Source organism: Salvelinus alpinus, chromosome 24 (genome assembly GCF_045679555.1).
Source record: "Salvelinus alpinus chromosome 24, SLU_Salpinus.1, whole genome shotgun sequence".
Classification (NCBI taxonomy): Eukaryota; Metazoa; Chordata; class Actinopteri; order Salmoniformes; family Salmonidae; genus Salvelinus; species Salvelinus alpinus.
The window spans coordinates 3,343,389-3,363,260 of NC_092109.1; the positions used below are offsets into that span (position 1 = coordinate 3,343,389).

General features: G+C 45.4%; 1 protein-coding gene and 1 long non-coding RNA gene across 2 annotated transcripts in view; one reads left to right on the forward strand and one right to left on the reverse strand.

Annotated features, from left to right (window-relative positions):
- The window catches only part of LOC139551715 (serine/threonine-protein phosphatase 2A catalytic subunit beta isoform), a 31,880-nt gene extending 22,213 nt beyond the window's left edge, over positions 1–9,667 (reverse strand). Inside the window, exon 1 of the mRNA XM_071362989.1 lies at positions 9,366–9,667. Coding sequence (XP_071219090.1) covers positions 9,366–9,467 — 102 coding nt within the window. The 5' untranslated portion in view covers positions 9,468–9,667. The remainder of the gene's footprint in view (positions 1–9,365) is intronic.
- Positions 9,668–10,225: 558 nt separating this feature from the next.
- On the forward strand, positions 10,226–15,093 carry LOC139551716 (uncharacterized). The gene is made up of 2 exons (XR_011670306.1): positions 10,226–10,547; positions 13,306–15,093. It is a non-coding gene; the product is annotated as an uncharacterized lncRNA (long non-coding RNA).
- Positions 15,094–19,872: the final 4,779 nt, after the last annotated feature.

Sequence of the window (19,872 nt, forward strand, 5' to 3'; positions counted from 1 at the left end):
GGCTCTGTTCTAGGCCCTCTCCTATTCTCGCTATACACCAAGTCACTTGGCTCTGTCATATCCTCACATGGTCTCTCCTATCATTGCTATGCAGACGACACACAATTAATCTTCTCCTTTCCCCCTTCTGATAACCAGGTGGTGAATCGCATCTCTGCATGTCTGGCAGACATATCAGTGTGGATGACGGATCACCACCTCAAGCTGAACCTCGGCAAGACGGAGCTGCTCTTCCTCCCGGGGAAGGACTGCCCGTTCCATGATCTCGCCATCACGGTTGACAACTCCATTGTGTCCTCCTCCCAGAGTGCTAAGAACCTTGGCGTGATCCTGGACAACACCCTGTCGTTCTCAACTAACATCAAGGCGGTGACCCGTTCCTGTAGGTTCATGCTCTACAACATTCGCAGAGTACGACCCTGCCTCACGCAGGAAGCGGCGCAGGTCCTAATCCAGGCACTTGTCATCTCCCGTCTGGATTACTGCAACTCGCTGTTGGCTGGGCTCCCTGCCTGTGCCATTAAACCCCTACAACTCATCCAGAACGCCGCAGCCCGTCTGGTGTTCAACTTTCCCAAGTTCTCTCACGTCACCCCGCTCCTCCGCTCTCTCCACTGGCTTCCAGTTGAAGCTCGCATCCGCTACAAGACCATGGTGCTTGCCTACGGAGCTGTGAGGGGAACGGCACCTCCGTACCTTCAGGCTCTGATCAGGCCCTACACCCAAACAAGGGCACTGCGTTCATCCACCTCTGGCCTGCTCGCCTCCCTACCTCTGAGGAAGTACAGTTCCCGCTCAGCCCAGTCAAAACTGTTCGCTGCTCTGGCACCCCAATGGTGGAACAAACTCCCTCACGACGCCAGGTCAGCGGAGTCAATCACCACCTTCCGGAGACACCTGAAACCCCACCTCTTTAAGGAATACCTAGGATAGGATAAAGTAATCCTTCTAACCCCCCCCCCCCCCCCCCCTTAAAAGAGTTAGATGCACTATTGTAAAGTGGTTGTTCCACTGGATATCATAAGGTGAATGCACCAATTTGTAAGTCGCTCTGGATAAGAGCGTCTGCTAAATGACTTAAATGTAAATAATAAACAGCGAGTAGCAGCAGGGAATTATTATTATTTATTTTTTTAAATAACGTACGCACTGCCCTCTGTAGCGTCTTAAGGTCGGATACCGAGCAGATCAAATCAAATTTATTAGTCACATACACTCGCATTAACATCTGCTAACCATGTGTAGCGAAATGCTTGTGCTTCTAGTTCCGACAATGCAGTAATAACAACAAGTAATCTAACCTAACAATTCCGCAACTACTACCTTATACACGCAAGTGTAAAGGGATAAAGAATATGTACATAAAGATATATGAATGAGTGATGGTACAGACGGCATAGGCAAGGTGCAGTAGATGGTATAGAGTACGGTATATACCTATGAGATGAGTACTGTAGGGTATGTAAACATAAAGTGGCATAGTTTAAAGTGGCTAGTGGTCCATGTATTACATAAGATGGCAAGATGCAGTAGATGATATAGAGTACAGTATATACATATACATAAGAGATGTGTAATGTAGGGTATGTAAACATTATATTAGGTGGCATTGTTTAAAGTGGCTGGTGGTACATTTTTACATAATTTCCATCAATTCCCATTTTTAAGGTGGCTGGAGCTGAGTCAGTTTGTTGGCAGCGGCCGCTAAATGTTAGTGGTGGCTGTTTAACAGTCTGATGGCCTTGAGATAGAAGCTGTTTTTCAGTCTCTCGGTCCCTGCTTGGATGCACCTGTACTGACCTCGCCTTCTGGATGATAGCGGGGTGAACAGGCAGTGGCTTGGGTGGTTGTTGTCCTTGATGATCTTTATGGCCTTCCTGTGACATCGGGTGGTGTAGGTGTCCTGGAGGGCAGGTAGTTTGCCCCGGGTGATGCGTTCTGCCGACCTCACTACCCTCTGGAGAGCCTTACGGTTGTGTGCGGAGCAGTTGCCGTACCAGGCGGTGATACAGCCCGACAGGATGCTCTCGATTGTGCATCTGTAGAAGTTTGTGAGTGCTTTTGGTGACAAGCCGAATTTCTTCAGCCTCCTGAGGTTGAAGAGGCGCTGCTGCGCCTTCTTCACAACGCTGTCTGTGTGGGTGGACCAATTCAGTTTGTCCGTGATGTGTACACCGAGGAACTTAAAACTTTCCACCTTCTCCACTACTGACCCGTCGATGTGGATAGGGGGGAGCTCCCTCTGCTGTTTCCTGAAGTCCACAATCATCTCCTTTGTTTTGTTGACGTTGAGTGTGAGGTTATTTTCCTGACACCACACTCCGAGGGCCCTCACCTCCTCCCTGTAGGCCGCCTCGTCGTTGTTGGTAATCAAGCCTACCACTGTAGTGTCGTCCGCAAACTTGATGATTGAGTTGGAGGCGTGCATGGCCACGCAGTCGTGGGTGAACAGGGAGTACAGGAGAGGGCTCAGAACGCACCCTTGTGGGGCCCCAGTGTTGAGGATCAGCGGGGTGGAGATGTTGTTACCTACCCTCACCACCTGGGGGCGGCCCGTCAGGAAGTCCAGGACCCAGTTGCACAGGGCGGGGTCGAGGCCCAGGGTCTCGAGCTTGATGACGAGTTTGGAGGGTACTATGGTGTTGAATGCTGAGCTGTAGTCGATGAACAGCATTCTCACATAGGTATTCCTCTTGTCCAGATGGGTTAGGGCAGTGTGCAGTGTGGTTGCGATTGCGTCGTCTGTGGACCTATTGGGTCGGTAAGCAAATTGGAGTGGGTCTAGGGTGTTCGGTAGGGTGGAGGTGATATGGTCCTTGACTAGTCTCTCAAAGCACTTCATGATGACGGAAGTGAGTGCTACGGGGCGGTAGTCGTTTAGCTCAGTTACCTTAGCTTTCTTGGGAACAGGAACAATGGTGGCCCTCTTGAAGCATGTGGGAACAGCAGACTGGGCTAAGGATTGATTGAATATGTCCGTAAACACACCAGCCAGCTGGTCTGCGCATGCTCTGAGGACGCGGCTGGGAATGCCGTCTGGGCCTGCAGCCTTGCGAGGGTTAACACGTTTAAATGTTTTACTCACCTCGGCTGCAGTGAAGGAGAGCCCGCAGGTTTTGGTAGTGGGCCGTGTCAGTGGCACTGTATTATCCTCAAAGCGGGCAAAAAAGGTATTTAGCCTGTCTGGGAGCAAGACATCCTGATCCGCGACGGGGCTGCTTTTCTTTTTGTAATCCGTGATAGACTGTAGACCCTGCCACATACCCCTTGTGTCTGAGCTGTTGAATTGCGATTCAATTTTGTCTCTGTACTGGGACTTAGCCTGTTTGATAGCCTTGCGGAGAGAATAGCTACACTGTGTGTATTCGGTCATGTTTCCGGTCACCTTGCCCTGGTTAAAAGCAGTGGTTCGCGCTTTCAGTTTCACGCGAATGCTGCCGTTAATCCACGGTTTCTGGTTTGGGAATGTTTTAATCGTTGCTCTGGGTACGACATCGTCAATGCACTTCCTAATGAACTCGCTCACCGAATCTGCATATTCATCATTGTTGTTGTTGGACGCCGTGCGGAACATATTCCAATCCGCGTGATCAAAGCAGTCTTGAAGCGTGGATTCAGATTGGTCGGACCAGCGTTGAACAGACCTGAGCGCGGGAGCTTGTAGTTTTAATTTCTGTTTGTAGGCTGGAATCAACAAAATGGAGTCGTGGTCAGCTTTTCCGAAAGGAGGGCGGGGGAGGGCCTTATATGCGTCGCGGAAGTTAGTATAACAATGGTCCAGAGTTCTGCCAGCCCTGGTCGGACAATCGATGTGCTGATAGAATTTAGGGAGTTTTGTTTTTAGATTAGCCTTGTTAAAATCCCCAGCTACGATGAATGCAGCCTCAGGGTGTGTGGTTTCCAGTTTACAGAGAGTCAGATAGAGTTCGTTCAGGGCCATCGATGTGTCTGCTTGGGGGGGAATATATACGGCTGTGATTATGACCGAAGTGAATTCCCTTGGTAGATAATGCGGTCTACATTTGATTGTGAGGAGTTCTAGATCAGGTGAACAGAATGACTTTAGTTCCTGAGTGTTGTTATGATGGTCACACCACGTCTCGTTAATCATGAGGCATACCCCCCCGCCCCTCTTCTTACCAGAAAGATGTATGTTTCTGTCTGCGCGATGCGTGAAGAAACCAGCTGGCTGCACCGACTCCGTTAGCGTCTTTTCAGTTAGCCATGTTTCCGTGAAGCAGAGCACGTTGCAATCCCTGATGTCTCTCTCGAATGTTACCCGTGCTCGGATTTCATCGACCTTATTCTCAAGAGACTGGACATTGGCGAGTAGTATGCTAGGGAGTGGAGCGCGATGTGCTCGTCTCCGAAGCCTGACCAGGAGACCGCTACGTTTGCCCCTTTTTCGGCGTCGTGTAGCTTCGCCGGCTGGGATCAGGTCCATTGTATTGGGTGGAAGGCAAGACACTGGATCCGTTTCGGGAAAGTCATATTCCTGGTAGGAAGGGTGGTTAGTTGACGTTAATCGTATATTCAGTAGTTCCTCCCGGCTGTATGTAATGAAACTTAAGATCACCCGGGGTACCAATGTAAGAAATAACACATAGAAAAACAAAATACTGCATATTTTCCAAGGAACGCGAAGCGAGGCAGCCATCCTGTTCGGCGCCGGAAGTTAAGAGTTAAGAAGTTAAGATGCCAAACCAGGCGGTGAGGATGCTCTCGGCGGTGCCGCTGTAGAACTTTTTAGGATCTGGGGACCCATGCCAAATCTTTTCAGTCTCCTGAGGGGGGAAAGATGTTGTCGTGCCCTCTTCACAACTGTCTTGGTGTTTTTGGACCATGATAGTTTGTTGGTGATGTGGACACCAAGGAGCTTGAAACTCTCGACCCGCTCCACTACAGCCCCGTTGATGTTAATGGGGGCGTGTTAAGCCCTCCTTTTCCTGTAGTCCAGCTCCTTTGTCTTGTTCACGTTGAGGGAGAGGTTGTTGTCCTGTCACCACACTGCCAGGTCTCTGACTTCCTTCCTATAGGCTGTCACATCGTTGTCGATGATCAGGCCTACCTGTGTTGTCAACAAACTTGGTGTTCGAGTCGTGCTTGGCCACGCAGTCTTGGGTACAGTACAGGAGGGAACTAAGCACGCACCCCCGCATTGAGGATCAGCGTGGCAGATGTGGTTGCCAACTCTTACCATGTGGGGGCGGCCCGTCAGGAAGTCCAGGATCCAGTTGCAGAGGGAGGTATTTAGTCCCAGGGTCCTTAGCTTAGTGATGAGCTTTGTGGGCACTATGGTGTCGAACGCTGAGCTGTAGTCAATGAATCCCTGCACATTGACTTGGTACCGGTACCCCCTGTATATAGCCTCGTTATTGTTATTTTATTGTTACTTTTTTAGATTTTTTTTTTACTTTCGTTTAATTGGCAAATATTTTTGGTAACTCTTTCTTGAACTGCGCTGTTGGTTAAGGGCTTGTAAGTAAGCATTTCACACATGTTGTATTTGGTGCATGTGACAAAGTTTGGTTTGAACAGCATTCTAGGGGGGGGACATGGAAATTGGAGTGGGTCTAGGGTTTGCGGGATGATGGTGTTGATGTGAGCCATGACCAGCCTTTCAAAGAACTTCTTTGCTAACGACGTGAGGGCTAGGGGCGGAAGTCATTTATTTAAAAAATATATATTTCACCTTTATTTAACCAGGTAGGCTAGTTGAGAACAAGTTCTCTTATACAACTGTAACATGGCCAAGATAAAGCAAAGCAGTGCGACACAACCAAGAGAGAGTTACACATGGAATAAACAAACATAGTCAATAACACAATAGAAAAAAAGTCTATGTACAGTGTGTGCAAATGAGGTAAGATAAGGGAGGTAAGGCAATAAATAGGCCAAAGTGGCGAAATAATTACAATTTAGCAATGTAAACACTGGAGTGATAGATGTGCAGAAGATGAATGTGCAAGCAGATATACTGGGGTGCAAAGGAGAAAAAATTTAAATAACAGTATGGGGATGAGGTAGTTGGATGGGCTATTTACAGATGGGCTATGTATAGGTGCAGTGATCTGTGAGCTGCTCTGACAGCTGGTGCTTAAAGTTAGTGAGGGAGATATGAGTCTCCAGCTTCAGTGATTTTTGGAATTCGTTCCAGTCATTGGCAGCAGAGAACTGGAAGGAAAGGCGGCCAAAGGAGGAATTGGCTTTGGGGGTGACCAGTGAAGTATACCTGCTAGAGCGTGTGCTACGGGTGGGTGCTGCTATGGTGACCAGTGAGCTGAGATAAGGCGGGGCTTTACCTAGCAAAGACTTGAAGATGACCTGGAGCCAGAGGGTTTGGCGACGAATATGAAGCGAGGGCCAGCCAACGTGAGCATACAGGTCACAGTGATGGGTAGTATATGGAGCTTTGGTGACAAAACGGATGGCACTGTGATAGCAAATTGGATGCAGTCTGAGTAGAGTGTTGGAGGCTATTTTGTAAATGACATCGCCGAAGTCAAAGATCAGCAGGATAGTCAGTTTTACGAGGGTATGTTTGTCAGCATGAGTGAAGGAAGCTTTGTTGCGAAATAGGACACCGATTCTAGATTTAATTTTGGATTGGAGATGCTTAATATGAGTCTGGAAGGAGAGTTTACAGTCTAACCAGACACCTAGGTATTTGTAGTTGTCCACATATTCTAAGTCAGTACCGTCCAAAGTAGTGATGCTGGACGGGTGGGAAGGTGCGGGCAGTGATCAGTTGAAGAGCATGCATTTAGTTTTACTTGCGTTTAAGAGCAGTTGGAGGCCACGGAAGGAGAGTTTTATGGCATTGAAGCTCATTTGGAGGTTAGTTAACACAGTGTCCAAAGAAGGGCCAGAAGTATACCGAATGGTGTCGTCTGCGTAGAGGTGGATCAGAGAATCACCAGCAACAAGAGTGACATCATTGATGTACACAGAGAAAAGAGTCGGCCCGAGAATTGAACCCTGTGGCACCCTCATAGAGACTGCCAGAGGTCCGGACAACAGGCCCTCCGATTTGACACACTGAGCTCTATCTGAGAAGTAGTTGGTGAACCAGGCGAGGCAGTCATTTGAGAAACCAAGACTGTTGAGTCTGCCGATAAGAATGTGGTGATTGACAGAGTCAAAAGCCTTGGCCAGGTCGATGAATACAGCTGCACAGTATTGTCTCTTATCGATGGCGGTTATGATATCGTTTAGGACCTTGAGCGTGGCTGAGGTGCACCCATGACCAGCTCGGAAACCAGATTGCATAGCGGAGAAGGTACGGTGGGATTCGAAATGGTCAGTGATCTGTTAACGTGGCTTTTGAAGACCTCAGAAAGGCAGGGAAGGATAGATATAGGTCTGTAGCAGTTTGGGTCTAGAGTGTCTCCACCTTTGAAGAGGGGGATGACCGCGGCAGCTTTCCAATCTTTGGGGATCTCAGACGATACGAAAGAGAGGTTGAACAGGCTAGTAATAGGGGTTGCAACAATTTCGGCAGATAATTTTAGAAAGAGAGGGAGGTTAGGCAGGTTACCTTCGCTTTCTTGAGCACAGGGACTATTGTGGTCTGCTTGAAACATGTAGATATTACACTCGGGCTGCGGTTCAAACTCATAAAAGACATACCCTCGTCCACTTACCCTTGACTTATTCCCTTGGGGGAATCCCCATCACCATCTTGGAGGGCGGTACAAATGATTAGCCATGCAAGGGAAGTTTGCAACGTAAGCTCCACCACCCTCGTTTTAGGTGAGTTTGCGAGTGTACAATTACAATTATGTTCACTCCGGGGCCTGAAACTCCCCATAATACAATGTGACAATTGCACAACCGCTAAGAAAAGCCTGACAAAACTTAAAAGCAAATACTTGTTGCATGGAGAAGTCTACATACAATTGAAAGTAAAAACAAATGCAAATAATTAGAAATTGTGCTACTAACGCACATGACGACAAAAACACATCTCGTAAAAAGTAAATATGTTTTTTTGGATATCTTTTGGAAATTGTAGAAATAAAACATTTTCCTTCTGAAGTTCCAGCTAGGCAGGCTAACTTTAGTTAGCTAATTAATTTGCTAGCTATCATACAGTAGGCATATATTAATGATATAGTTAATATAAGTAGACATGCAATCATAATTGACTGTAGCGCATATAAAGCACCTACGGTGGCTGAAAACAATCTTTTTTTATTTTTATAATAATTAATTAACAAACAAACGAGGAATAGTCACATGTAAACAGGATTACATTAACTATTTACATTGCCAGGAATCCTAAACAAACAAATCATATTCATTAATAATACAACAAGTTTTAATTGCCTTTTTGTTTTTAATTTTAGTTAAAGTAGTGCCATATTGTTTACATTCATTTATAAAGTGAAAAACGTTATGTTTCAAATTAGACCATTTGCATTTGTGAATATGAAATTTGCCTAGTATTATTAGCAGTTGAATTAAATATACTACATCTTTATCCATGTCAGAATTTCTGAAATAAATCATTATATCAAAACAATTAAATAGTATAAATCGGTCCTATTTATTTGTAACAAAATTCTGTATGTCAATCCAAAACATTCTACTATAAATACAGGCAAAAATCAAATGCAAAATGGTCTCCTTCTCCATTCCACAGAAATCACAGATATAGTCAATATTTAGCTTGAATCTTTCCAAAACATGTTTCACAGGATAAATTCTGTGTAATATTTTAAATGAAACTTCCTTTACTTTGTTACTGATACAATATTTGTTAGCAATTTGCCATGCTTTCCCCCATTTGTATATCACCATAGATATCTGACCAAAAGAATCTTGCTTAGGGAATTGTAGTATCACAAACAATATTCCTAATCTGTTTATTACTACATTTATCTTTGATGTTAATATTGCCAATGAATATATTTTCATGTAAATCTATGTTACTTACATCAACCACAGAGGAATTTAAAAGAAATTACAACCCCCCTTGGAATCGCATCAAAAACAATTGCATACTCTTTTGGGGTTATTGGCATTTTAAACTTATCAAGAAATTCCCCATATGAGTAGATATCCATATCCACACAATCATCGCGGGATGAACAAGTGACACATTTCTGGGCAAGGGCGGTGCATTTAAAAATCATTCCTTTCTCCCTCGCCCTGCAAGTGTATATTCGTCAGACGTCATGATACGTCATCAGAAGTGTCCACTTAATTTGAGGGCTGAGGGGATAGGGTGTGTCTTTTAGTGTTTGGACTGCAAACTCGGTCAGGGAGAGGTAGCTAGCTATCTGACATACAAATTGTACACGTCCGCTAGTTATCCGTGAGAAGCTAGCGTTGAAGAAACGCACTCAGTTGGATGTGCTTACCTTTTCGCAGAGCGTTCTCACTTGATTCTCCGACAGTTGCTTGCATTCATTCAGTTGCTCGACCCATTGGTCTAATTCTTTTGTAAAGACTTTATCGTCCATTTTGAAAACTGATCAGATAGGCTGTTTTTAGCTAACTGGTGGATATGGTGAAGTAATGAAATAACCGTTAATTCGCCCCAACTTCGACGGAACTATGGATGGCGTTGTAGCTAACTTAGAACGATGCGCAGCTCTCTATCTATCATCAACGAGCTAATCAGTGATTATTATCGGTACCGATATCCTCAATACAAAGTTAGCTAATGTAAGAAAAACTTTGATGCTCATATATGCTTGAAGCCAAGATAAGCCTTTATATCTATGCATTAGCCTTTAGTAACAAAAGGCAAAGCAAATGAACATTATATTACAAGTGTGTTTGCAGTATGTTGCACAACCTGCTTCTGGCATGCCATACTAATGTTTCCACATACAGCCAAGAAAACAGGAACTGGGTCAACCGCAGAGGTCTAAGGGACTTCATCTTGTGATGACATATCTGCTGATGCCTGGAAGACACACAGACACCCACACCCCACCCACGCACATTCACACTCAAACACAGAGAACCACACACACCGCATTAATACCTAATAGAGCTTCTAGGGATCCTAAGCTTATCAACATTGTGCACATGCAAGCTGTTTGGCAATTCAAAACAGACATTAAGCAAGGGATATTCAGGAACATGGCAACAACAACCTTGGGCCAATAAGCGGGGACTACGCCCGGACCAGGACCAATCCCAAGACCAGGACTCCTAGAATCAACCTACTTTTTGTATTGTATAAAACATGTATGCTACCTGTTTTATGGGCTCTCTTTTCTGACTCCCTCAGAGTTCTAAGAACAGAGCCCGTATATACGCTGTACCAAATACTTTTACTCTGAATAAACTGCTGATTGTTAAAACTTTAACTCCTAGTCTGAGTTGATCCTTAACCGGTTCGTTCACCTATGCACCTCACCTTTTATCAACAGAACTTTGGTAGCAGAGGATGGTTTCTTAAGACCCATAAAACGTGAGAGTGCGGGAGCGAATTGGTGTAAGGACGACTCAAGGAGACAGACGAGCCAATTCGGGGGAGGACAAAACTCTGCTCAACTCGGGGAACTGATCTCAGGTCGACCACTAAAAAGGTAAGCAAAACCTGTTAAAACGAATTTTGCACATTGTCGAATAGTTCAATACCAAATTTAAGATCAGTAGTACCGAGTGTGAGTATGAATTTTGTGTAAATTTATTACTAAATTCCACCAAGCAGTGAAGTAAACGTATGTGTTGCAATACAATGTTAGAGGTATTGACTTAATTTCTATTGTTTGTGAAGTTAAGATGAAATAGGCTTAATTTCTATTGTTTGTGAAGTTAAGATGAAATAGGCTTAATTTCTATTGTTTGTGAAGTTAAGATGAAATAGGCTTAATTTCTATTGTTTGTGAAGTTAAGATGAAATAGGCTTAATTTCTATTGTTTGTGAAGTTAAGATGAAATAGGCTTAATTTCTATTGTTTGTGAAGTTAAGATGAAATAGGCTTAATTTCTATTGTTTGTGAAGTTAAGATGAAATAGGCTTAATTTCTATTGTTTGTGAAGTTAAGATGAAATAGGCTTAATTTCTATTTGTTTGTGAAGTTAGGATGAAATAGGCTTAATTTCTTGTAAATGTTAAAGATGCCTAGGGTGAAATAGACTTAGAAGAGATACTATTCAGACAGTTCGGTAGCGTCCCGATGAGGAATAGATCTAAATGTTAAAGATGCCTAGGGTGAAATAGACTTAGAAGAGATACTATTCAGACAGTTCGGTAGCGTCCCGATGAGGAATAGATCTATGTGTTGAATATGACCAATAGTTCGGTTGATACAAGTACAAGGTGATTTACATACCATAACTTAGCTCATGACTGGTTAAATGCGTTGTAGAGTTGCTACCTGTGCATGAAGTATACGAATGAGGCATATTGTTAATTGACTAGTAAACCAATAGACCGGCTGTGACCGGTGAGGTTTTAACTGTACACAGCGTCTCACAAGGGTTTAATTGGGTTACATGTCTCGACAAAACTCTGGGTATACGACGGAGGAGCTCTGAGATAAGACAGAGTACGAGTAATTGTTTCTCCAAGAATACATCGCTGCCTCAAGGCAGTGACGGGCTAAGTATATTCAGATAGTCAAAACAAAAAGCCATGGCAGCTTCACAAACTCCAAAACTGAAATTTAACGAGTATTTAGATCAGCGGTTGCAGGAAAGAGCAGGGGGAAAAATACAATGGAAAGAATGTAAGAAAGTGTGGGAAGGGTTAAAATTGAAATGGGTACAAGGAGGATATTTGACTGGAGCAGGAGCAACACCCACAGGGTGCCAGTTAAATACCATGGAAGGAGAGCTAAGAGAGGGAAAGCAAAGTGCAAGAAACAGTGAAGTAGAGTTGAATAAACAGCATGTATTCAGAAAGGAAGGAACTAAGCAGAGAGAGAGAGCAGAGGCTGAGTTGAAAATAGGCACTTGGGCTATCGAGGAGATCCGAAGATACCAAATGACAAAAAAAGCGGAAGTAATGGCAGTAGTCACTGACATAAAAGAGGGAGGGGACCTTACCACCCCACCAGCCAACCCAGACAAAGGACAATCACCCAACCAGCGCCTCTATCCAAATCTACCAGAAGAGTACAGACCCCCACCCTACTCTCCTCCCACAGGTTCATCACCAGCTGTCATACAGGCTCCTGTGCTCACCCTGAGGGGGGGAATAGTAAAGGGGGAAGTGGCAGTGCGCCTGACGGAGGGAACAATCGATGTTGTGGATCTGGAGCCCCCTGGCGTTCTCTACTCCATGGACACTGGGAATTTGGGTTCCCCTGGAGGACGATCAACAAGCAACCCATTTATTTTTTCTGAGGAGCCAAGACTGCTGTCACGGCTCACTCCGAACCCCAGGACACAGGAAGAACCACTGGGGAACAATGACTTTCAGATATCGGGATCTTTTTCACATCAAAGAACTACAGCTCTCAGCAGGATCATATGAACACTCAGTTTGGGGACAGAGGGGAGCCACAAAAGGGATGGATGACCTCTGGCGTTCCCATGATGGAAGACTGGTGGCACCAGCGAATCTGTGCCCAGAACTCATCAGAGAAGCCCATGGTCTGACACATGAAGGAAAACTGAGAACACTACAAAAAGTTTCCTATGTATGGTGGCATCCATATATGAAGGAAATGACTGACCTGTTTTGTGACAGTTGCACTATCTGTGGAAATTACAACCCAAAGAAACCATACCAAACACCAATGGGTCATTACCCGGTACCCAATGCCTGTTTTCAAGACATCAGCATAGATTACACAGACATGGGAGCAGAGCAAGTGAAAGGGGGAAAGAGGTATTTGCTAGTAATGGTAGACAGATTCTCCAAATGGGTAGAAGCAATCCCAACAGCCAAAGAGGATGCGAAGTCTGTCATTAAGTGGCTACAAACGGAACTCATACCTAGGTATGGGGTCCCGCGACAAATCAGATCCGACAATGGGTCCCACTTCTCCAATCAACACCTGAGACAGGTTGAGGAGAGGTTTGGTATAACACACAAATTCGGTTCGGTGTATAAGCCGCAATCGCAGGGACTTGTGGAACGCTGTAACCAAACTTTGAAAGCTAAGATAGCTAAGGTTTGTGCAGGGACAAAATTGACGTGGGTGGAAGCCCTGCCCCTGGCACTGATGGCCATGAGGTCCTCACCAGGTGCAGGGACACATCTTTCACCCCATGAAATAATGACAGGCCGAGTGATGCCTGGGCCGCCAAGAGAGGGAGGTCATATGCCCCCTCTTGATGTCCACCAGATAGGAATGTCTGACTATGTAAAAAAACTGACCGAATTATCTGCAGCTCTCTCCATACAGATACACCGTGTCGCAGAGGGGGAGCTGACGGATGACCAGGGACAACCAAGGGTAAAGGTTGGAGACTGGGTAAGGATCAAGGTCCACAAAAGAAAGTGGGCAGATCCCAGGTGGACTGGACCGTACGAAGTGAAGGAAGTTACTTCACACTCAGTCCAGGTCAAAGGTAAATCGGGCGCACCTTGGCACCACCTGACTCACTGTACACCAGCACCAGCACCTGACAGAACACTGACTGAAGTCAGAAGCGACTTGATCGCATCTAATTCGGCTACAAATTCTGTACGCCCTGACAACTGAAGAATGTGGAGACGACTCCACTCCTCAGGTGCCAGGGAGGGCCACCCATGGTCTAGGCGACAGAGAACGCCATGGATGTTCTCTTCCAATGTTTGTACTGTTTATGATAACCTCGGGTTGCATAGTAGGAATAATGCTTTGGGCTTTTGAACACATGGCTAATAATGCAGCCAAGACATCTGAAGGTGCCAACTCTACATCCAACGATACTAAGCCGAGTTTTAACTTTAGTATGCCCAGGCACATAGTACGCAAAAGACACACTGAACCTAGTCAACCCACATGTGCCCCAGCACAGGTTAGGAGCACTACTTTATGCGTGCCAGCCAATATTACAATTTCCACTGATTTAATTTGGGAAACATTGGGAAGTTCACACGTGATTAAAAAAAAGGGGGTACCTGGCCAGCGCTTACAGCCATAACGATTGGTATATGACGGTAGGCGATTCCCACAGAGAATGGTCGTGGAAAAAACCTCGTGTCCGAGACAGGGACTGACTGGTCTGACTATACCACCTCTAAGCTAGGAACATCGTGGAGAAGGTCGTTGAAACTGGTTAGGATTGAAAAAGGTCTCAGGTTGGTCATCCGTAATAGTTCACATACCGGGTGCCAGGGTTTTATGTTCCCATTATTGGGCCCAGAGGATGTTTATGACGACCTAGGGACGGAAGCAGAGTTCATAAGTATGGACTGTGCTGTTGACTGATTGGTCACGTCTCTGAAGAGACGTGAAGAGAGGGACTAATCAAAACTTTTCTCTGAAAAGTTTCTTTCCAGACAGTTGGTCACGTCTAGGAAGACGTGAAGAGAGGGATTTGTAAGAAAAACTTTGATGCTCATATATGCTTGAAGCCAAGATAAGCCTTTATATCTATGCATTAGCCTTTAGTAACAAAAGGCAAAGCAAATGAACATTATATTACAAGTGTGTTTGCAGTATGTTGCACAACCTGCTTCTGGCATGCCATACTAATGTTTCCACATACAGCCAAGAAAACAGGAACTGGGTCAACCGCAGAGGTCTAAGGGACTTCATCTTGTGATGACATATCTGCTGATGCCTGGAAGACACACAGACACCCACACCCCACCCACGCACATTCACACTCAAACACAGAGAACCACACACACCGCATTAATACCTAATAGAGCTTCTAGGGATCCTAAGCTTATCAACATTGTGCACATGCAAGCTGTTTGGCAATTCAAAACAGACATTAAGCAAGGGATATTCAGGAACATGGCAACAACAACCTTGGGCCAATAAGCGGGGACTACGCCCGGACCAGGACCAATCCCAAGACCAGGACTCCTAGAATCAACCTACTTTTTGTATTGTATAAAACATGTATGCTACCTGTTTTATGGGCTCTCTTTTCTGACTCCCTCAGAGTTCTAAGAACAGAGCCCGTATATACGCTGTACCAAATACTTTTACTCTGAATAAACTGCTGATTGTTAAACTTTAACTCCTCGTCTGAGCCGATCCTTGACCGACTCGCTCACCTGAACACCTCACCTTTTATCAACACTAATCTTCCTGGTATTTGTATGTCCCACGTATACACCGTGTGGCGCGGCAGGGACGTCCCTGTTTTCTCGGCACTGTTAGTTCCCTGTCGCCCCCCTACAAAGGAAACTCGCTGTATAATGGCCGCTCTGATCGACGTCTTCTTCATCGATGAGGTTTAACGGCAGTTGGCATCCAATAAATGTTGCATTACCGCCATCTACTAGACTGGAGTATAACTCCCTTAGTTGTACAAAATAATATAATACAACAAATACCCTACCATATAACACTACACTCACACATTTTTTTTAAATAATATAATAATAATAAATACCCTACTCCACAATTTAAATGTATTTAGTCCTACTTCAGGCCAACAGCCTGAAAGGATGGGACATCACTGCTAAACACACTGTAAACGCTTCCTTCTAATGTCAAGTCTCGCACACCCAAATACCTCTCTGCAGCTGCCAGCACAACCTTTATTTTCTGCGACTTACGTTCCATCCATGGAGTATAGTTAATAATCATTGCTGTTAATGCAAAAAATCCAATCTTACTGAAACATATATCACTTGTTGGGAGTGGCGTATTTAGACATAGGCAACATGGGCAGCCACCCAGGGCGGTATCTTGCCAGGGGCGGCATGGGGCGCCCGCACAACAACAAAAAATATATAAATTCCAGAATGGTGACATTTGTGCGATCGGTTTTATATCGCTCATTTGCATGTCACCGTGTGGGACTGTGGGTCAATTAACCTTTTCGGAGAGAGGGCGCCCTGATTCAAATCAAAGTTTATTTGTCACATGCGCCGAATACAACAGATGTAGACCTTACAGTGAAATGCTGAATACAGGCTCTAACCAATAGTGCAAAAAAAGGTAAGTAAAGAAATAAAAACAACAGTAAAAAGACTGTGAAAAACAGTAGCGAAGATATAATAGTAGCGAGGCTACATACAGACCCCGGTTAGTCAGGCAGATTGAGGTGGTATGTACATGTAGATATGGTTAAAGTGACTATGCATATATGATGAACAGAGAGTAGCAGTAGCGTAAAGAGGGGTTGGCAAGTGGTGGGACATAATGCAGATAGCCCGGTTAGCCAATGTGTGGGAGCACTGGTTGGTCGGGCCAATTGAGGTAATATGTACATGAATGTATAGTTAAAGTAAATGTGCATATATGATAAACAGAGAGTAGCAGCAGCATAAAAGAAGGGTTGGGAGGGCACACAATACAAATAGTCTGGGTAGCCATTTGATTACCTGTTCAGGAGTCTTATGGCTTGGGGGTAAAAACTGTTGAGAATACTTTTTGTCCTAGACTTGGCACTCCCGTAACACTTGCCATGCGGTAGTAGAGAGAACAGTTTATGACTGGGGTGGCTGGGGTCTTTGACAATTTTTAGGGCCTTCCTCTGACATCGCCTGGTGTAGAGGTCCTAGGTGGCAGGCAGCTTAGCCCCAGTGATGTACTGGGCCGTACGCACTACCCTCTGTAGAGCCTTGCGGTCAGAGGCCGAACAATTGCCATACCAGGCAGTGATGCAACCAGTCAGGATGCTCTCGGCGTTGCAGCTGTAGAACTTTTTGAGGATCTCAGGACCCATGCCAAATCTTTTTAGTTTCCTGAGGGGGAATAGGCTTTGTCGTGCCCTCTTCACAACTGTCTTGGTGTGTTTGGAACATTCTAGTTTGTTGTTGATGTGGACACCAAGGAACTTGAAGCTCTCAATCTGCTCCACTACAGCCCCGTCGATGAGAATGGTGCCGTGATCTGTCCTCCTTTTCCTGTAGTCCACAATCATCTCCTTAGTCTTGGTTACGTTGAGGGATAGGTTGTTATTCTGGCACCACTCGGCCAGGTCTCTGACCTCCTCCCTGTAGGCTGTCATGTTGTTGTTGGTGATCAGGCCTACCACTGTTGTGTCGTCTGCAAACTTAATGATGGTGTTGGAGTCGTGCCTGGCCATGCAGTCGTGGGTGAACAGGGAGTACAGGAGGGGACTGAGCACTCACCCCTGGAAAGCTACAGTATTGAGGATCAGCGTGGCACATGTGTTGCTACCTACCCTCACCACCTGGGGGCGGCCCGTCAGGAAGTCCAGGATCCAGTTGCAGAGGGAGGTGTTTAGTCCCAGGATCCTAAGCTTAGTGATGAGCTTTGAGGGTACTATGGTGTTGAACGCTGAGCTGTAGTCAATGAATAGCATTCTCACATAAGTTTTCCTTTTGTCCAGGTGGGAAAGGGCAGTGTGGAGTGCAATAGAGATTGCATCATCTGTGGATCTGTTTGGGCGGTAAGCAAATTGGAGTGGGTCTAGGGTTTCTGGGCTAATGGTGTTGACGTGAGCCATTACCAGCCTTTCAAAGCACTTCATGGCTATGGACGTGAGTGCTACTGGTCTGTAGTCATTTAGGCAGGTTGCCTTTGTGTTCTTGGACACAGGGACTATGGTTGTCTGCTTGAAACATGTTGGTATTACAGACTCAATCAGGGACATGTTGAAAATGTCAGTGAAAACACCTGCCAGTTGGTCAGCACATGCCCGGAGCACACGTCCTGGTAATCCGTCTGGCCCCGCAGCCTTGTGTATGTTGACCTGTTTAAAGGTCTTACTCACATCGGCTACGGAGAGCGTGATCACACAGTTGTCCGGAACAGCTGATGCTCTCATGCATGCCTCAGTGTTGCTTGCCTCGAAGCAAGCATAGAAGTGATTTAGCTCATCTGGTAGGCTCGTGTCACTGGGCAGCTCGCGGCTGTGCTTCCCTTTGTAGTCTGTAATAGTTTGCAAGCCCTGCCACATAAGACGAGCGTCGGAGCCGGTGTAGTATGATTCAATCTTAGCCCTGTATTGACGCCCCGCCTGTTTGATGGTTCGTTGCAGTGCATAGCGGATTTCCTATAAGCTTCCAGGTTAGAGTCCCGCTCCTGAAAGCGGCAGCTCTACCCTTTAGCTCAGTGCGAATGTTGCTTGTAATCCATGGCTTCTGCTTGGGGTATTACGTACAGTCACTGTGGGGACGACGTCCTCAATGCACTTATTGATATAGCCAGTGACTGATATGGTGTACTCCTCAATGTCATTGGAAGAATCCCGGAACATGTTCCAGTCTGTGATAGCAAAACAGTCCTGTAGTTTAGCATCCGCTTCATCTGACCACTTTTTTATAGCCCGAGTCACTGGTGCTTCCTGCTTTAATTTTTGCTTGTAAGCAGGAATCAGGAGGATAGAGTTGTGGTCGAATTTACCAAATGGAGGACGAGGGAGAGCTTTGTACGCCTCTCTGTGTGTGAAGTACAGGTGATCTATATTTTTTTCCCCCTCTGGTTGCACATTTAACATGTTGATAGAAATTTGGTAGAACTGATTTAAGTTTCCCTGCATTAAAGTCTCTGGCCACTAGGAGCGCCGCCTCTGGTTGAGTGGTTTCCTGTTTGCTTATTTCCTTATACAGCTGACTGAGTGCAGTCTTAGAGCCAGCATCTGTCTGTGGTGGTAAATAAACAGCCACGAAAAGTATAGCTGAAAACTCTCTAGTGTGGCCTGCAATTTATCACAATATACTCTACTTCAGGCGAGCAAAATATAGAGACTTCCTTAGATTTCGTGCACCAGCTGTTGTTTACAAATATGCACAGACCCCCCCCCCCCCCCCCCGTCTTACCGGAGTGTGCTGTTCTATCTTGCCGGTGCAGCGTATATCCTGCTAGTTGAATATCCATGTCGTCATTCAGCCACGATTCTGTGAAACATAGGATATTACAGTTTTTGATGTCCCTTTGGTAGGATATTCGTGATCGCACCTCGTCTAATTTGTTGTCCAATGATTGCACGTTGGCGAGTAGTATTGATGGTAATGGCAGCTTTCCCACTCGCCTTCTGCGGATCCTGACGAGGCATCCGGTTCTTTGTCCTCTGTACCTGCATCGCTTCATCTTGCAAATAACGGGGATGTCGGCCCTGCCGGGTGTTTGGAGAATGTCCTGTGCATCTTGCTTGTTGTAGAAAAAATCTTTGTCTAATCCGAGGTGAGTGATCGCTGTCCTGATATCCAGAAGCTCTTTTCTGCCGTAAGATACGGTTGCAGAAACATTATGTACAAAATAAGTTACAAATAACGCAAAAGAAGACACATAATTCTTGGGTGTATGGCTAGACGGTGCACTGTCCTTCTCTCAGGACATATCAAAGCTGAAGGCTAAAGTTAAATCTAGACTTGGTTTCCTCTATTGTAATCGCCCCTCTTTCACCCCAGCTGCCAAACTAACCCTGATTCAGATGACCATCCTACCCATGCTAGATTACGGAGACATAATTTATAGATCGGCAGGTTCTTTACCATTCGGCCATCAGATTTGCCACCAATGCTCCATGTAGGACACATCACTGCACTCTATACTCCTCTGTAAACTGGTCATCTCTGTATACCTGTCGCAAGACCCACTGGTTGATGCTTATTTATAAAACCCTCTTAGGCCTCACTCCCTCCTATCTGAGATATTTATTGCAGCCCTCATCCTCCACATACAACACCCATTCTGCCAGTCACATTCTGTTAAAGCTCACCAAAGCGCACACATCCCTGGGTCACTCCTCTTTTCAGTTCGCTGCAGCTAGCGACTGGAACGAGCTGCAACAAACACTCAAACTGGACAGTTTTATCTGAATCCCTTCATTCAAAGACTCAATCATGAACACTCTTACTGACAGTTGTGGCTGCTT